The following is an 18,114-nucleotide window of genomic DNA, read 5'->3' on the forward strand; positions in this document are numbered from 1 at the left end:
CTGCTCCCCAACCCAGTCCCCCCATCCCCGCAGAGGCCTTGGGCCAGCCCCACCCACCCCTGCAGAGGCTCAGGGCCCCCCACACCCTCCCACGAGGAGGCTGTGTAGGGCCCCAAAATAGGTAGGGATGGCCCTGACTAGCCTACAGGTGGCATCTCTCACTCTCTCCTGTTGAGGCTATTCCACTATGTATAAATACACAGACAATCACTGGGCCAGAGAGAGTGAGCAAGAATGACTCTATAGTCTGGTGGTTAGGGCTCCCATCTGGGAGGTGACACACCCAAGTTAATGTTTTTGTTCCAAAGACTATTTATACACAGTGGAACAGTTTCCACAGGAAAGATTGAGCCCCATATCAGAACATCCCATAGCTCCATGGTTAGGGCACTCTCCTGCAGTGTGGAAGATCCAAATTCAATCCCTGCTGCACATCAGGCAGAGGGAGGAATTGAACTTGGGTCTCCCATACCTCAGGCTGGTGCCCTAATGACTGGACTGCAGCTTATAAGGGAGACACTGCCACCCCCAGGGCCAGCTTTAGGCTGATTCTCCCGATTCCCCTGAATCGGGCCCCATGCCCAGTGGTGAGTTGGAGCCTGTTCCCAAGCTCCCACAGCTGTCCGCCCCGCCCCTGGCCACAGCTCACCTCCTCCTCCCCTGCTTCCCGCAAATCAGATGTTTGCGCGGGAAGCCTGGAAACAAGCAGTGGCAGGTAAGCTGGGGTAGGGGCGGGCACGAGGAGGGCTCCAGGGAGGTGCAGCATGGCCCAGTGCAGCCCCGGTCTGGCCCCAGGCGAGCGGCTCCGGCCCGGCCCCGCGGCGCGGCTCCAGCGGGGGTAAGCGGCATGGTAAGAGAGGGGGGCTGCGGGGGAAGGGGAGTGTTGGATAAGGCAGGGGCAGGGAGTCCCGGGGTCAGGGAGTTGGGGGGGGAGTTGGATCAGGCAGAGGTTTTGGGGGGGTGGTCAGGGGATGGGGAAGCGGAGGATTGGGTAGGCGTGGGAGTTCAGGGGGTCTGTTGGGGTGGTGGTGGATGGGGTCAGGGCAGTCAGAGGACAGGGAGCAGGGCGAGTTGGATGGGGGTGGGGTCTTGGGAAGGAGTGGTCAGGGGACAAGGAGCAGGGGGGTTGATGGGTTGCGGTTTCTGAGGGGGGCAGTCAGGGACAGAACATGGGGCGGGGTTGGAGATGTACTCACTAGGCTGTTCCCTACCTGGTCTTCGGCGGCGGGTCTTTCAGTGCCGCGGAAGACCCAGAGCGCCGCCGGGTGAGTCATCCCTGCTGGGGCCCCGTCAAATCGGGCCCCGCATTTCCTAAAGCTGGCCCTGGCCACCCCCTCCTCATAAAAAAAAATGCTTTGGGCCAAAACTATTTGGTGAACGTGTGTCAAATTCACAGTTTCAGTTTGCTGAAAATGCATTACACATAAATTTTAAATGCACAAGAAACATACACAAGTGCAAAACACAGAGGGAGGAACTAACCCTTCAAAAAAATCAGGGAGTTGCAGCTCAGGCAAATTCCCCTCTGGGCAGCCCCGAAGGAATTTTAAGGGGGGAGGGGATTAGAATCAACCTCCATGGATGCCAGGTTATACATACATGGTGATCTCCGTACTGGTGCACTCAGGTCCTTTCCCCTTGGACGCCTGCAGGAGCCAGCGCAGCAGAACAGTGTCCTCCGGCACCTGGAAGCGGAAGAGTTTGGCGTTCCCATACCAGCTGTAGAAGGACAGCTTCTGGGCACTCTGAGAAAAATACTCAGAGATGTACAGGAGGTCTGGAAGAGAGAGAGCAGAGGTTAGGGAGCCTACATGCAGGTCCTACCCACAGGGATGTGTGGGCGTTCTAGTGTCACTGGAAAAAACCCCGTTACTTCACCGACTTCTCACACAGGACCCTGTGCTCTCACCTCCTGCCACAATCCAGTCAGTCACCTATGTGCCACCTTAGCCCTGCTCCTGTGAGAGGGACGGTCAACACCGTCAGCATTAACCAGACACAGATGCCAATCTCACTACTCCCGTCACACTGCAAGATCACACTCTCATGCAGGCCAAGCCTTCAGTAGCCAGGATATGCCAGAGGAGGAGGAAAGGGCCTAGCTGGATAGACGCATTACATCCCATGCAGTCTAGTTACCGGATAACATGGGAGTCAAGGTAGAAGGGAGGGGACCAAGGACAGAGAAAGCCTGGAGGGCCCCTCAGGAGGGGAAGGGGAGAAGCCAGCCAGAGAGATGCTAGTGGCACAGTCAGACATGATGGAGGCAATAAAGCCACCAAGCAAACAGCCACAAAAGCCCAGCGGCAGGTGGATGGAGTGTATAACTGGGCCAAAATGAGCTGGATGGACCCAGGAGGATGAGGCTCGCACAGAGGCCTTGGACTTGGCATGCAGCAGTCATTAATGGCTTTAGGGCATGATAGGACATTGCATCTCAGTGACTGGCTGTGGCATCACTAAGAAAAGAACCATGTCAATCCTCAGCCCCGACCTCTCTTTTTCAAATGCACCTTCCAATGCCTGGCCTTGCTTCCTAGTCCTGAAAGGCCAACAGGACATGGTCAGACACAAGGTGGCTCATGGTAACTCAGGGAGTGCACTAGCACACAGGGCTAGGCACTGAGGGTCCATAGGCAAGGACTCCTTCAGAGTCTCAGAGTCTCCTGGGGAAGCAGGGCTCTGAACTGATGGGCAGCGTGACTCAGACTACTCTGCTATACCTCTCTGGTGTAGTATTCAGGCCAGTATACTGGCCTGGCCCGAATACTACACCAGAGAGGTATAGCAGAGTAGTCTGAGTCACGCTGCCCAAGACAGACGTGGAGATCAAACTCAAGTTTCTCTTGCCCAGTAACTAGGGGACAAAGCTCCCAGGTGGGGTGAAAAGTTCAGCTCTAACCAAAATTTATAGGATGCAACAGCCAGGAGGCTATTGTGGATACAGAGCACTTAGGGTACATCTACACTGCTATAAGAGACCTGCAGGATGGCTGCAGCAGGCTTGGCTCAGCTGGCTCGGGCTGTGGGTCTATAAAACTGCAGTGTAGACATATGGGCTTGGGCTCGAGCCCAGGCTCTGAGACCCTGCCAGGAGGGTGGATCTCATAACCCAGGCTCCAGCCCAAGCCTGAATGTCTATGCTGCGATTTTATAGCCCCGCGAGCCCGAGTCACCTGACCTGGGCTCTGAGACTGGATGCCAAGGGTTTCTCATTGCAATCTAGACATACCCTAGATGACTGGTGCTGGGAAGAGAGCATGGAGGCAGAGAATTAGCAGACGACGCTCCGGTTTCTGCCCATGTGCATTGGAACAAGTGGCTTGGGCCATTCTATGCCTGCAGGGAGTGCAGGATTCCTAACATTCAGCAATGTTCTGGGGAGAGGGGAGAAGAAGGCATCTCTTCGCACTCCTCCCAAATTCCATTGCTACTTCTTTCTACCCACAAACTCCTTGGCACCAGGGGAAGAGACCAATTTGAGACCAATTTCACTTCTGTTGGGAAAGAAGCAGAGCAGCAAGTAATTCAAAAGGCTCTGGCGGCTTCATAAAGGGCCTGCTTAGCACAGAACATATGCTGGGCTGGTCCCCAGGCAGCATTTGGAGCCCAGGGCCTGAGAAACTAGGGGAGCCTATTGCCAACAGGAAACATGATTGATACCTGTAGTGAGGCGGCCTGGCTCCCAGCCGCACCTGAGAGGGACGAGCCAGAACAGCCGCCTCAGAGGCGGAGCCACTGCCACCTGTCCCCGCCCCCCAGAAGTCAAGGGGCGGGACAGGAAGTATAAAGGCCCGGGCCCAGCGGTCAGTTGGGCCCTGGCCGCTGGAGAGGACAGACGCTGGTGCCCGAGCTCCTGCTGAACCGAGCCTGCCCCGAGCCCGGTACCCTGAGGAGGACTGGCCGAGCCTGCCCCGAGCCCGGTACCCTGAGGAGGACTGGCCGAGCCTGCCCCGAGCCCGGTACCCTGAGGAGGACTGGCCGAGCCTGCCCCGAGCCCGGTACCCTGAGGAGGACTGGCCGAGCCCTCCTGTGCACCCATATCCTGAGGAGCCGATGCTGGTGGACCCCCCTGCTGAATCCACAACGATACAGGTACCAGTGGAGGGGGAGATTGGAAGTGGCCCGGGGATAGCCGACCCCAGTCTGGCTGTAGCCGACACTGAGCCTATGTCAGTGTGTTGCGGCCAGGATCCCCACTGACTGCAGCGGATCCATGCCGCTGCTAGGGCCCCGGGCCGGGACGCAGTGGAGTGGGTGGGCCTGTGTCCCCCCTGCCACCCCCCTACTCATGGGTGGCAGTCTCCCCCTCACCCCAACGCTCAGGCTTAGAAGCCTGGACTTACCTGTGGTTTGCTCAGCCCCTGCCTGAGGGTCTGAGCCCGGTATCTGTGTTGCTGCCCTGCCCTGAGCCAGGGCTTGGGCTCTACAAACTTAAACTGCTGCTCAGCCCTGCCTGAGGGTCTGAGGGCTTGGCTACACTTGCAAATGTGCAGCACTGGGAGTTACAGCTGTCTTCGTACAGCTGTGTAAGGAAAGCGCTGGAGTGTGGCCACACTGACAGCTACCAGCGCTGCAGTGTGGCCACATTTGCAGCGGTGTTGGGAGTGGTGCATTATGGGCAGCTATCCCCGCGTTCAAGTGGCTGCAACGTGCTTTTCAAAAGAGGAGGGTGGGGTGGAGTGTGACAGGGAGCGTGGGGGAGAGAGAGAGAGAGGGGGGATTTTTGGAGCCAACACTGTGTCAGCTCCCTGCCTTGCAAATTCTGACCATTTCCCCGATGCCTCATTCACTCTTAAATGCAAACAGCCTGCAGACCAGATAAGCAGCTACTCCGACGGACTCCCTTTCCCACCCTCCCCCTCCCTGCCGTGCTGTTTTTCTCCTAAAGCAAACACTAGCTGTAGACATTCATCCCCCTGCCTGCCTCATTCACAGCAAACAGGAGCTGTGTTGCTTTTTTAGATAAGCAGCTCCGGGAGCCCTGAGTTCACAACAAAACAAAGAGTTCTTTAGTTAAAAGCATTATGGGAAAATTCTGCTGGAGGCCAATTACAGCGTTTTTGGTGGCCACACTGGCGGAGCAGCGCTGCATCACCAGCGCTGCAATAGTTATACCCGAGGCAGACCAGGAGTACAGCAGCGCTGCAGCCAGGGAGATGCAGCGCTGTATGTGCCTTGCAAGTGTAGACGGTGTGTAAGTTGCAGCGCTGTAAACCCACCACCAGCGCTGCAACTCTCCAGTGTAGCCAAGCCCTGAGCCCTGTATCTGTGTTGCTGCCCCGCCCTGAGCTAGGGCTTGGGCTCCGATAAACTGAACTGCTGGGTGTTTGCTCAGCCTCTGCCTGAGGGCCTGAGCCCCTGAACTACTGTTTGTTTGCACGGCCCTGCCTGAGGGTCTGAGCCCAGGAATACTGCCTGCTGCCCCACCCTGACCTAGGGCTCAGGCTTAACGTACTGCTTGTTTGCTCAGCCCCTGCCTGAGGGTCTGAGCCCAGGACTACTGCCTGTTGTCCCGCCCTGATCTAGGGCGTGGACTGTAAGACTGAACTGCTACCCAGCCTCCGGTAGTGAGGCAGCCTGGTTCCCAGGCACCCCGAAGGTGAAGAGCGACCCCTCACTTGACAAGGGGACCCGTACACGGACCCTTACAATACCTCAAAGCAGGAACTGGCCTGGCCTGCACTCAAGGGACTGCAATTTGACAGGGTAATCATGGGTTTAATTTCTTGGCACACAGGCCCAGTTTTTCACTCAGCAACTCAGGCTTTCAGTTTCCTAGTGCAGACAGAGCTCCCTGGTCTGCAGAAAAACAGCTTGAGTGTAAATTAAAGAGAGGGGAATTGCTCTCACTTGATTCAATGGGGGTGATAACTCTTGAGCCCAAGAAGAACCATTCCAATAATATTCTTTAATATTTCATACTCAGTTAATGCTTTTATCCAGGGGTATCAGATGTAGGGAACAGCTGGTAATGGTTCTGTCGGACCCTGGGGGCACTGTGTTCATATGAGGTGGATAGCAGATCTATAAACTTCTATTTCTGGTTCTGCTACTGACCTGCAGGGTGACCATGCATCAGACACTGCACCTCTCTGTGCCCAGTTTCCCCATCTGTACAATGGGATCATGATGCTTACCTTCTTTGTAAAGCACTTTCAGCTGATGAGTGCTATACCAGAGCTAGGTAAATTATATTTGCATCTCAGGGTTATTTGATTTGTTCTGGGGAACTGAGGGGGTCTCTTTATTGATCATGTTGATTTAAGACTGCCAAGGGCAAGCATGGGACAGGCACTTTTGGAGTTTACAAACACAAGAAAGTCTATAGCTGCTGGAGAGCAACAGCAGCTCTTCCACTTCTCCCCACACCTGCTTTGACCCCATCCAATAAATCTCAAAGTTACTGGGAGCATCATCACAGAGCAGCCTCAGGTGATGTAGGGAGTCAGGATGACTCAGACCTGTTTCTCTTTACCTGCCCTTTAGAAAAATAAACTAGGCTGTGAGTTCTTGTCCTTTCTCCTTTCCTGCCCCACTCCTCCTGGCCCAGGACTGCTCCACCTGCCCTACTGTCATGCTGCTCCCCTTCTTCCCAGGAACTCTACTGGGGGCTTTTGAGATTAATTTATAAAGTGTAATGATCTACTAGCTAAACAAACATTTAAAGTACCCAGTTTGGGGGAAGAATAGGTAGACAGGGATATGGAGAGATGGAAGAGCCACACAGGTATCTGCACCAGTTTAAACGAACTTGAAAATACTTCAGCTAAATCTGCACAAATTGTGTGAAGACAAGGCCTTTGCCATTTCTTAGATCATCTCCATCCTCCCCTAAGGATAGCTAAAGGTACTGAAATAATTCCTTGACCTCCTTGGGGTGATTTGGCTCTGAACAGGTTAAAGATAGCACCTATCCAGTAGATCTCTAAAAACAGCTGTTAGTGCACAGGCATTGAGCAGAGCCAGACAGCAGCTGGGAGCAGAACCAGTGGATGCAGGCCAGCATCATAGACATTAGGGTTGGAAGGGACCTCAGGAGGTCATCTAATCCACCCCCCTGCTCAAAACAGGACTAATCCCAACAAAATCATCCAGAAGTTGGATCTGACAGAACCTGAGCAGGGAACCTTTCTGCAGTTTTAATGTCAGGCTCTGCTCCACACAGCAGCTGGGAGCAATGTCAATCAGTCTACACCTGGCTTATTCAGTCAGCTTCATTTGGTAAACTGGTGCAAACCCCTGCCCAGTGAACCAATTTTCAATACAACTGTAGATAATCCAGTGAAACCTGTGTGTGTAGACAAACATCACAGCTGGCTTCCCTTTCACATGATCTTTAGAGTAGCATTCCAAGAACCCAATTGTCTGTGCTGGATGTTGTACAAACCAGTAAGGGACAATCCCTGCCCCCAAAGAACTCACACTCCAGGTCAGCCATAAGATGCATGGGAATGAAATAAGGCATGGGGAAGGACAGAATAACCATAGTAGGAGTGTGTTCTCATGTAGTCTAGCTACTTGCACAGAGCAGCTCAGCACCTGCCTAGCTACATCCAGAGGACAGGTCAGGCCAGTGGGATTTAAAGGGAGATGCAGAGAAAAGAGATGAATTGAGACAAACCATTGTGGGCAGAACTACACTGTACACAGGGTGAGCTGGGCATGGAAGCAGTTGCAAAGAACGACAAATTCCCAGGCAGGTGAAAGGCAATCCCCTACCCATGAATGAGTGAGAGGGTGATGCTAGGGGCAGCTCCCCCCATCAGTTGCCATCTCACTAATTGCTGATGAGCTGTATTTGCTTGGCTCAGGTATGGTGCAGCTATATGATTAGAACCTTGCATGGATATAAAATTTGTATCTGTGGCTGATCTGCGATCCACAAACATGGTCCACAGATATAAAGCGGGTATCTGCAAATTTGCAGGGCTCTAAGTATGATGGTTGTCTCGCTTTTTAAAATAAGAGAAAACTCACTTTCTTTGCTCATGCCTTCAGTTGGGCTGGCTTCCTCATGACATCATCCCTGAGAATGGGACATTCCTGCTGGGAAAGTTTGTTCATTTGGCCCTTAGAAATTCCCCATTGCATCTCAGTTCAGAGCCTGATTTCCAGCCATGCGTTGGAGGTCTATCGGGCCCTGTCCACCCCTCCCCACCCACCAGAAGTGCACTGTGCCAGGAGAGGAAGGGTGGCAGCTTAAGAGCGGGGTTGGTTAACCCACCAAACAGCATGCCAGATGAGGGTGGGGCTAGAACACAGCTGTACCAAGAGCTGGCTCCCAGTGCTCATCAGCAAATTAAACAAACACTGCAAACAATGAGGGAGTAGCCAGGAAAGCCCGAAAGATAATTCTGTCAAAGGATAACCAAGGCCAAACATAAACCTTAAAGAAGCAGCTTCCTTAAAACAGCCTGTGTCAGCAATGACTGCAAATACCCTGTTGCACTCAAGGCAGTCAGCCCACACTGGGCTCTCCAGGCCAGCGGAGACTCTGCTGTACAGTACCACAGCCATGGGAGTTGTTAGAGCAGGGGTAGGCAACCTATGGCATGGGTGCCGAAGGCGGCACGCGAGCTGGTTTTCAGTGGCACTCACATTGCCCAGGTCCTGGCCACTAGTCTGGGGGGCTCTATATTTTAATTTAATTTTAAATGAAGCTTCTTAAACATTTTAAAAAGCTTTTTATTTACTTTACATACAACAGTTTAGTTATATATTATAGACTTATAGAAAGAGACCTTCTAAAAATGTTAAAATGTATTACTGGCACACAAAACCTTAAATTAGAGTGAATAAATGAAGACTCGGCACAGCACTTCTGAAAGGTTGCCGACCCCTGTGTTAGAGTCTCAGAGAGAGCACAAAGGCCATACAAACTCCACTAGGTAACCAATGGCAGCTCAATGCAGAACACAGCAGACGGCTAACACTGTTCGGGTGGGTATGAAGAGAGGGTTCAAATTGTGTGTCAATTATCTCCTTACTTCCAAAGGCTGAGTAGTGGGATCCCAAAAAAATCTTGGGGCAGGGACTGTCTTTGTTCTGTGTACAGTGCCTATAGCACAGTGGGGCCCTGGTCTTAGACCACAAATACAAATACATAATCTATTACCTAAATGGATACTTTCAACTTAAACACAACACTTCCTGGTTTTTTAGTGGGTTATAAGCAGCTCGCTAGGGCATGGTCTGGGCCACCCTGTGGTCAGCATTGCATTCTGGGCACCACTGTAACAAAGAATAAGCATTCAATTTGTTTCCTTTGTGCATGTGCCTATCACCAGTGCTATCAGCTTCCTTGTAAACACACACACCCCATTTTTGTGGGTCCTTCTTATTTTGTAAGATAGGAAAACAGGATTGAAAATCACAGTCATTGGTAGAGGGACCCCTGGCAGGAGCAGTATCTGGAACAACCATGATTAAGTCATGGTTTGACTGACTACATTTCAAGTTGGTGTTTTGTACACACTTAAAATTGAAGATTCACTTTACATGGAAAGAAGCTGAAGCTTCAGAGAGAAAACAAAGGAGACTCCATGAGCTGACACCATTACTGGACTTCTCTACACTAGGTTAAACACCACAACTCTTAAAGCGTAGGCAATCCTATTGACAGCATATCTCATGGACAAGCCCAGGCACAAATTCAACCCAGACAGGTAGTCTCAAACATCAGAACAATTCATTTTGCACCAGATCTAAGATTGGAAGGAAATGGTCCTATTTCAATGAACCTCTCTGGACATGGCCATGTTATAGCCTGCCACCCTCTGCATCCTAACCCAGGGCAGAGTCACTGCCTTCCGGACACTGTTGAGGGCAAGACACCTTCAGGCAATGTGAAAATTAGAACAATGTGGATGGCAGGGACAAGGGAACCTGAGGCATTAACATGATCAGGCATGAACTATGCAACAACCCGCTGCAGAGAATGACAAGAGCAAAAACCAGAAGACCCAGTTCTGCCCTGTTTGTCACCACCAGTCTTGTTCACTCCAAGGGCAAAGTGCTACAGAGGGAGTAACTAGAACAACTGTCAATAGGGGCTAGGCTCTGTGGTCAAAGAAACCTTTGTAACCTTTTATCCATAAGGAGTCAGGTCAGTCCTGCCACTTTCAAGCTTAGTTTCTAATTATGTTTATTTTACTGTTTTGAGCAGCCTTTATTACAAGCAATGGCACAATGCTGTTTGCTTTCCATTGCTCTGTAATGGATTCATAGAATACCCCATCCGCCCTTTCAGCTAGGACTCACAACTCTGCAGGAGTTAAAACACAAATATTTGAACAATGAGCCGTGCTAAGGGATGGCAGCCACAAGACAAGCCTGGGTTGATTACTCCAGCAAATGCCATGCTGGGAGGGTTGGCAGCCCCAGGACAGAACTTTAACAGCATCACTGAAGTGCTTCCCTAACTGATGAAGTTGAGCTGGAGAATGGCCTCTGGCAGTAGGGAAGGTGTGCGTAATCCAATTCAGCGTGGGTGGGGAAGGATCTTGCACTGAAACCTGGCCTCTAGGAAAGGAAGTATGTGGTCTCAGCAGGACTCACGCTCCTCCCAAACAGCACCAGAATGCATTCCCAGGATGCAGGCCAGCTGAGGGGTGTGATAGCCCACCTGGAGGGGACTTCCAAGTAGAATGTGTGCAGGGAAGCACCTCAGATGTGGCCTGGGAACAACTCACCATGATCTTTTGCATAATCCTCTTCTGAGGCTTCTCAGACAAGCCAATTTGTAGCTGGGATAGGGCAAAAAAGAATTTTGAAGAGTTTTCAAAATGGCATTCCACATTTTTAGAACAGCTTGCCCACTAACCAGGAGTGTGTGGAAAGTCTCTTAAGTGATCTTGCTGCAAAGGGGACTTGCCTTTTTAGACACATGCAGCTCCCTGACCCTCAGTGTGGGTCTTCTACCCCACTGCTTAAATGCCCCTTACGCAGGCTGAGCAAAAAAATTTCCTAAAATCTTGTTAATTCCATTTCACTGATGAACTCGCATATAGAACCAGTGATCAGTGAGGAAGTCAGAAGCCAGGTCTGTTGTACCAACCCTCTATTGTTCCACTTCCAGCCCTTGCAAACACAAGGCACCAGAGAATGACTCACTGACCGTGGAATTTGATTATGCTAATCAGAGTCTCAACTGATAGGGCATATGGACTTTAACCCACCTTGTCTCTCAAATATCCTGGGACCAACATGCCTACAACTAACACTGCAAACAACTTTCCTAGATAGCCATTTCCCACTGATTCTGAAAAGTCTTCCAAGTGCCTACACAGATAGGAAGGAGGCAGTGCAGAGACAGAATTCTGCAGCTTTGAAACTATGCTATATATAAACATTTAGAGAGCTTCTGGCAGGGCTAATTAATATTGATTATAGATTGAATGGTCTTCCTAGGCAGTAAATTCAGTCTAACATATTTAATGCAGGCAGCAGAATTTGCCAGGTGAAGAATTTGCCGGCACATGCAAGAGATAGAAAGAGATCATAATTTGATGTGCCCACAGATGCAACTACTAAATGAGTGAGACAGGCTGTACAAGCCAATTGCCATCACCAAATTCCAACAATGCTCACAGCATTGGTACAGAAGTGTCTGGCTGTGATAATTCCGCAGGGACAGGGGTTCAGAAATCTCACCCTCTTCCAGGAAGACGCACAGCATATGGGACTCTTAAGTCAGGAGAACCCCACATACACAAGTAACAGGAGCCCAGCCAATGCAGCCTACTCAGCTCCTCACAAGCATCTCTCCAGTGATGACGTGAATACTGGCCACAGTTTAAAGGGCTGGAATTAGGAGCCACCGCCAACACTCAATTTCTACAGGGTCAGCCAACTGGAGCACGGAAAGACAGAAGGAAAGAGGACAGACGCCGCACAAACTGCTAAGCCCCCTCAGCCAGCTCAGAACGCAGAGCAAAGTGGCCCCTGGATTCTCACTGCACAGCTGGTCAACAAGCGCTAGACAGACCGCCCAGCAGGCCGCCAGCTGCCCTGTTTCCAGGCTGCTAGCGGCTGCTGAGGCCGTGAAGCAGCATGAGGGAGGCTGACTCTCCTCCTCCAGCCATGGAGCGAGGAGACGCAGGCACCGCTAAGGGATTATTCAGGCTATTAGTCCAAGGCCGTCAGCACCGCTCCTGCACAGCCTTGCCCGCTTCCTGCATCCTCCGCCTCCACCGTGTTTCGCGAAGCAGGAAGAGCGCCAAGGGGCCGCGGTGGCCGGGCTCCGGGACGCTCCCGCCCCCACACCGGCGGGCCTGGCGCACGGGCTCCCCTCCCCGGGGCTGCTCGCGTAGGTGCCGAGCACCCGGCCCCCTCAGCGCGGCGCCGCACCGAATTCCCAGGACAGGTCTCCGGAGAGCGGAGGAGCCCGGGAGAGCTCCCCGGTGCCCAGCGCCCGTTGAGGGCAGCTACCCGGGCTGTGCCCGCCCCTGCTGTGCGTCTGTGGCCGGGGGGCGCGGAGCCGGGTAAGGCAGGGCAGCAGGGGGCGCCGGGCTCTGCCCCACACGGCGAGGCCCTGCCGGGTGGGGGTCTCAGCTCCGCCCCGATCACTCACCGCCGGGCCGGCCGCTGCGGGCGGCGGGGAGCGAGAGAAGCTGCAGCAGCCGCAGGAGGAGGAGCCCGAGCGCTGGGGCCGCTGCCCGCACCATGGCACCGGCTGCGCTATCCTGGCATCGCCGCCCGGGGCAGCGGACTCCTCCCGCCGCGAGACCCCATCGCCGCCCCTGCGGCTCCCTGGCCGCCGAGCCCCGCCCCGCCGGCTTCCGCTGCTTGGCAAGGCCGGCCCCGCCTCAGCCCGGCCGGGGCGGGGCACCTCCTCTAGCCCTGGCGGCGGGGAGCGCAACGACACCCCCCAGGCGCCCTTTTCGCGGAGTGACCCCCCCCGCCAGAGCGCCCTTAGTGACCCCCCCCCCAGACCGCCCCCTCTAGTGACCTCCCTCGAGTCCCTTGGAGTCACCCCCCAGACACCTCCCATTCTGGAGTGACCCCCTCAGACTCCCTAGCCCCAAGAGTTCCCTGTATACCCCGACTCCAGAGACCATCCCCCGACAGTTCCCTGGGGTGCACCCCATAACCCTGAAGAGGCCCCTGGAGCTGGGGGTGGGACTCTGGTGATTACTGCTGGGACTCTATGCTGGTGTAAAATAGGCAGAGCAATTTTGTAGCGTAGACATGCCTCATTCAGAATTAAAGCGGCCTTCATTTGATCTATTTTAATTCACCATTAAGCTGATTAACTGCTTTAATTCTGATTAAGAATGTCCACAGAGAGGTTTATTGCCGCTCAAATTCACACCTTTAATTAATTCAAAGGTTAATTTTCTAGTCTCCCTGTGTAGATAAGCCCACCAGTTGGCCTGATGGGAACCACAGTGGTGCTGCTAGAAAAATGCAAGAGCATATATGTGATCTGGGAGGCAGAGCTATCTCCAGACCTGCGGCAGTTCTGGCCAGAATTGATTTTCATTTAAATGAAAGTGATTTAAATCATCAATATTAATCATGATTTACCTCAGCAAGCAAGAAAGCCTTATTTAACTAATAATTGTGTTTTGCATTTGTACATTTTAGTTATTTTCCTAAAGAAAGATTACCAACAAATGAGAATCAACCTACAACATGTTAATTTACAACTAAATATAGCCTTTACACTAAATTTGGTGCTTCTTTTTGCTAACCAGAAGAATATACTATATCAGTACACATTTAAGCAATTTACATTTCTATGTTAAGAAATATATCATTCAACATTTTCTATTTACTCTAGATTATGTTAAATTTTTTACTTGTGTTTTGTGCCAAGCTCTGGATAGAAATTCACATTCACTTAAAAAGCACAAAAACAGCACTATTTTTTTAAAAATTTAAATACAAGTACTTTAAATTTGATAGAGAAGAAAAAGTTTATCAAAGTATGTTTTGTATTTAAACTTATTTATTAAAGAAACGATTGCTCTATAGCATTAGTGAATTTAAATTATTTCTGGACACCATGTCTTTAAAGATTTTAACAGTAGTCAAGCTCATCCTCCCACACCTCATTTTTATTCATAGATTGAAAGAGAAAAGTGACTCTTGCTTTTTCAACTCAATGGTTTTCTCACTGTTGAATGAATTAGTCATTGAACTGAACAAATTGAAGTGAAGAAAATATTCTCTGCACCTGGAGAATCATAGAATATCAGGGTTGGAAGGGACCTCAGGAGGTCATCTAGTCCAACCCCTTGCTCAAAGCAGGACCAATTCCCAACTAAGTTATCCCAGCCAGGGCTTTGTCAAGCCTGACCTTAAAAACCTCTAAGGAAGGAGATTCCACCACCTCTCTAGGTAACCCATTCCAGTGCTTCACTACCCTCCTAGTGAATTTTTTTTTCCTAATATCCAACCTAAACCTCCCCCACTGCAACTTGAGACCATTACTCCTCTTTCTGTCATCTGGTACCACTGAGAAGAAGAGCCAAGTGCTGTCAAAAGCTGGGTTCACGCATCAACTCTAGTTCCAGGTGCGTAGTCAGTGCGTTCCAGCAGTTTAGTGTGTTCTTTAAAACTGGGCAACAAACATGGATTGCTTAATATTATTTTTGTATTTAATTTAAATTGTTTTAATAGATTATAATACATTTAGGCCTTAATATAGGTTGTCATTTCAAATTTAATTTTAAGTAGATTTTCTTTAAATAAAAAAAATATTTACGCACCCTGGGTTAGGCTTTGGGGAAATTTCTCAGGCCTACTTCCAAAAAAAAAAAAAAATCTTACAGCCCTTGGTGTGGCCAGGGCCATTAATCCAAGGCTGCAGCAGTCAAATTCTGGAAAGGTTAGAGCGGGTACTGGAGAGCTCAGTTCTGCCCATTGAAGCAGAGTAGATGACCGCTCTTGCACTTCTGAGTGTGGATCCTGCCAGAATTCATGTGAAATCACACAGAGATTCCACACCCACCCCTAATTTATTAAAAAAAAAATCTTAGGTATTAATATTTGTTTGACTGACTGGCAGAGAGCTCAGGGTATGTGTGGAAGGTGCTGGAGACAACCAGGAGAACAGTCCCAGACTTTTTTTGCAGGTAGCAAGTAGAGCTCACCTTAAACCACTTCTCTGCCCAAATGCAGGAATTTGGGTGATGATGCTGGGGAACCTGCAGGCTGACAGTCCAGATTTACCAGTCATCATTTCTATGTAGGTTCAGTAGGGAGCCCCAGTTGTTCAATGTGGTGTAAGGGGAACTGGGGCAGTTTTACAGACTGGAGTCCTTGGTGGTATAACCCCTCTCTGATAGGGCCAGGGAAAGGTGGGTGATCATTGGAGTGTCCCCCACTCAGCATCAGGGGAGACTTGTGTGATTAGAGTCTGTTCCTGTTGTGACCCAGGAACTTCTTGAAGCTAACTGGTAGAGGGCACAGGGGTTGCATGGAATTTTACAGGGATCCCCTGGGTCAGTTATATGCATAATTCACTAAAAGGTGGCATATGAGATCTCAGAGCCAGTACGACACCAGTGATCATAACCACTGTGAAATGTAGGTAAGGATAATATGTAAGGAGCTATGTTCCTAGACTGGAAATTACAACCTTCATGTCTGAGTTAAAGAAGGTCACTAGGAGATGACAAACACGTCACTTTTTTCTGACAGGCAGGCAACACTCATCTATCTAGTTATATGACAATTTTGTAACAAATTGTCAAGAAATTACAAAAATCTACAGAGAACACACAGCTGGAGGGTGTCCGGTTTATGAATGAAGATCAAAGGACTGTATGATATATCTGCAGTTGCAAAAGGACACCCTTGTATCTTTAACCTAGAAAGTAAGCTGAGAGCGGGTTTGCATCTTGAATGAAGATCACAGCCAAGCCTGGGTATAATACGCTGGAAGGCTTTTGGGTGAGCTTTAACTCTTAGGACATTATGTCCTATTGGTTAAATTTAGGCTGGGTGTGTTATGATTTTATCATATCCTTTGTTTCCAATATTTATGCTTGCTATCATTTGAATCTCTGTACTTTGTTAAATAAACACACGTCCTTTCTCTATAAAGAAGTCTATGTGCCATATTAAGCAGAACCACGTTCTGCAGTGTAACTGGAAAGACTGAGTGCACTGTCCCATTGGGAACAGAGGATGTTCTGAGAGTATCCAGTGGATCAGAGGCTAGAATCTCCAGACAGATGCTCAGAGAACTCAGATGTTCCATCCTTAATCTGTAAAGAGAGCAGGTCTGGCAGAGGCCTGAAGGGCAGTGCTTGTGCTGCCAGAGGCTGGAGGTGTCAGGGACTAGACAAGAATTCCTTACTCTAAGGCAGTGGTTCTCAACCTATTTACCATTGTGGGTCACATATGTGGCCCACAATGTGTTATGTGGGCCACATCCAATACTACCTCTATGGCCCTGAGGATGTCACATGGGCCGCAGCTCTGTGGTGACTGGGCCGCAAGTGGCCTGTGGCCCGGAGGTTGAGAACTACTGCTCTAAGAGCAGGTGGTAGGGAGGTGCCTCACAACCTTGGGTACCCCAGGGAAGTGTCACATCTGCTGCCTCCTCCATTGTGGTTCAGTTTTAGGGAAGTATTAACAGATGTTTATTGACACTATGGAATTTGTCTGTTGTTTCCATGATGACTTCTAGTAAGAGGCACATGCACTGCCTACTCCTCCCTCTTCTACAGCAGTGTCTCTCTCTTCAGGCCATAGTGATTAATATCTACCTTGTGACAATTGCAGCATAGGTATGGAGCTGCTGGGTGTTGCCCTGGGGGAATGCACCTCTTTGTTAGAGCTGCAGTCATGTAGAGGGAGCAGATAGCCTTTTATCCTTAGTAATTTACATGAACAGAGCAGGGGGTGAAGTGGCAGCAGAAACACATTTAAAAGTTACCCTTTAGATTGAGCCCCTGAAATACTGGTTCTGGCTGGTTACTGCTAGAAGCAGGTGGTGACAGATGAGACAGCAATGAGAACACAGAATCATGTGCTCCTGATTATGTCACTTGTGCTACTGGAGCACTGTCTCCTGAGAGTTCAGAGGAGACAAAAAAAAAAGTATGAGGGGGAACAAGACACTGTCATAGGTGGAAGTACTAGCACCCTCATGCCGCATTGCCTCCACTGGAACCAACATGGTTGAGTGGGATGGTCAGCTATCCAGGGCATGTTCCAAGAGTTCTGCTTTGCCACATCATACACCATAGGAAAAAGTTACCTGGAAGTCATGCAAGAAATCCAAGACTATATTAAAAAAAAAACCCTGACGATAGCAATCCAACACAAAAAGTGGAGCCATCTACAACTACTCCACAACCCACAGAACACTACCTCCAGGAGAAACCTTGCCACCAGTACCCACCACATGATAAATTGATGTTGTATAGTGTTCAAGTCTGCCCCTCACTGAAACTGAATTATCTGTACTCAAGGGACTGAACGTCTGCCCCACCATACAACCTGATACCATACTAACGTGGAGAACTAGAAGAATTCATCCACCGTCTCTGCCTCAAATAATTTCACAACAATGACACCACTCACAATTACCCCATACCCACTGACAATCATAAGAAAGGACAGTCATCTGACTTGACACTGCAGGGTGGATGAAACCACTCTTGATCGTTACATTTATTGCTTCATGGGGGGGAAAAGTTGAAATCCTTAGCAAATATCACATTCACCATAATCTCTCCACCACCAAGAGGACAGCCACATAGTCTCTGAAATCTAGCTACCAGATAGTGATCAAACCAGCAGAGAAAAGGGATGCCATTGTAGTCCTTAACAATGACGACTACATTAATGAGGCCAACAACAACTCTATGACACCTATAAAGAACTCCAAGACTCCACAACACAATTTACCCAGGAATTTAAGATAATAAAATCCTTCCCCAAACAACTCCAAGAGAAACTCATCCCCCACAAACTCACCCCAGGGATCTTCTACACCAGTGGGTCAAGCTTTTTTAATGGCGACCCCTTTCACATCACAAGCCTCTGAATGTGACCCCCCCCCCCAATAAATTAAACACACTTTTAAATATATTTAACACCATTATAAATGCTGGAGGTAAGCAGGGTTTGGGGTGGAGGTTGACAGCTCAC

General features: G+C 50.0%; 1 protein-coding gene across 4 annotated transcripts in view; it reads right to left on the bottom strand.

Moving 5' to 3' along the window:
- Positions 1-12,758, bottom strand: part of PGAP6 (post-glycosylphosphatidylinositol attachment to proteins 6) — a 49,809-nt gene extending 37,051 nt beyond the window's left edge. The window contains exons 1-2 of one of the 4 annotated variants that reach the window (XM_039492259.1): positions 12,575-12,757; positions 1,600-1,777 (exon numbers count right to left, since the gene is read on the bottom strand). In XM_039492259.1, the coding sequence (XP_039348193.1) occupies positions 1,600-1,777; positions 12,575-12,668 (272 nt within the window). In that variant the 5' untranslated portion in view covers positions 12,669-12,757. Of the gene's footprint in view, positions 1-1,599; positions 1,778-7,980; positions 8,075-11,655; positions 11,701-12,574 lie in introns of those variants that run through there. The other 3 variants (XM_039492260.1, XM_039492261.1, XM_039492262.1) reach the window with 3 other exon arrangements.
- Between the last annotated feature and the right edge of the window lie 5,356 nt (positions 12,759-18,114).

Source organism: Mauremys reevesii, linkage group 10, assembly GCF_016161935.1.
Source record: "Mauremys reevesii isolate NIE-2019 linkage group 10, ASM1616193v1, whole genome shotgun sequence".
In the NCBI taxonomy this organism is placed as follows: domain Eukaryota; kingdom Metazoa; phylum Chordata; order Testudines; family Geoemydidae; genus Mauremys; species Mauremys reevesii.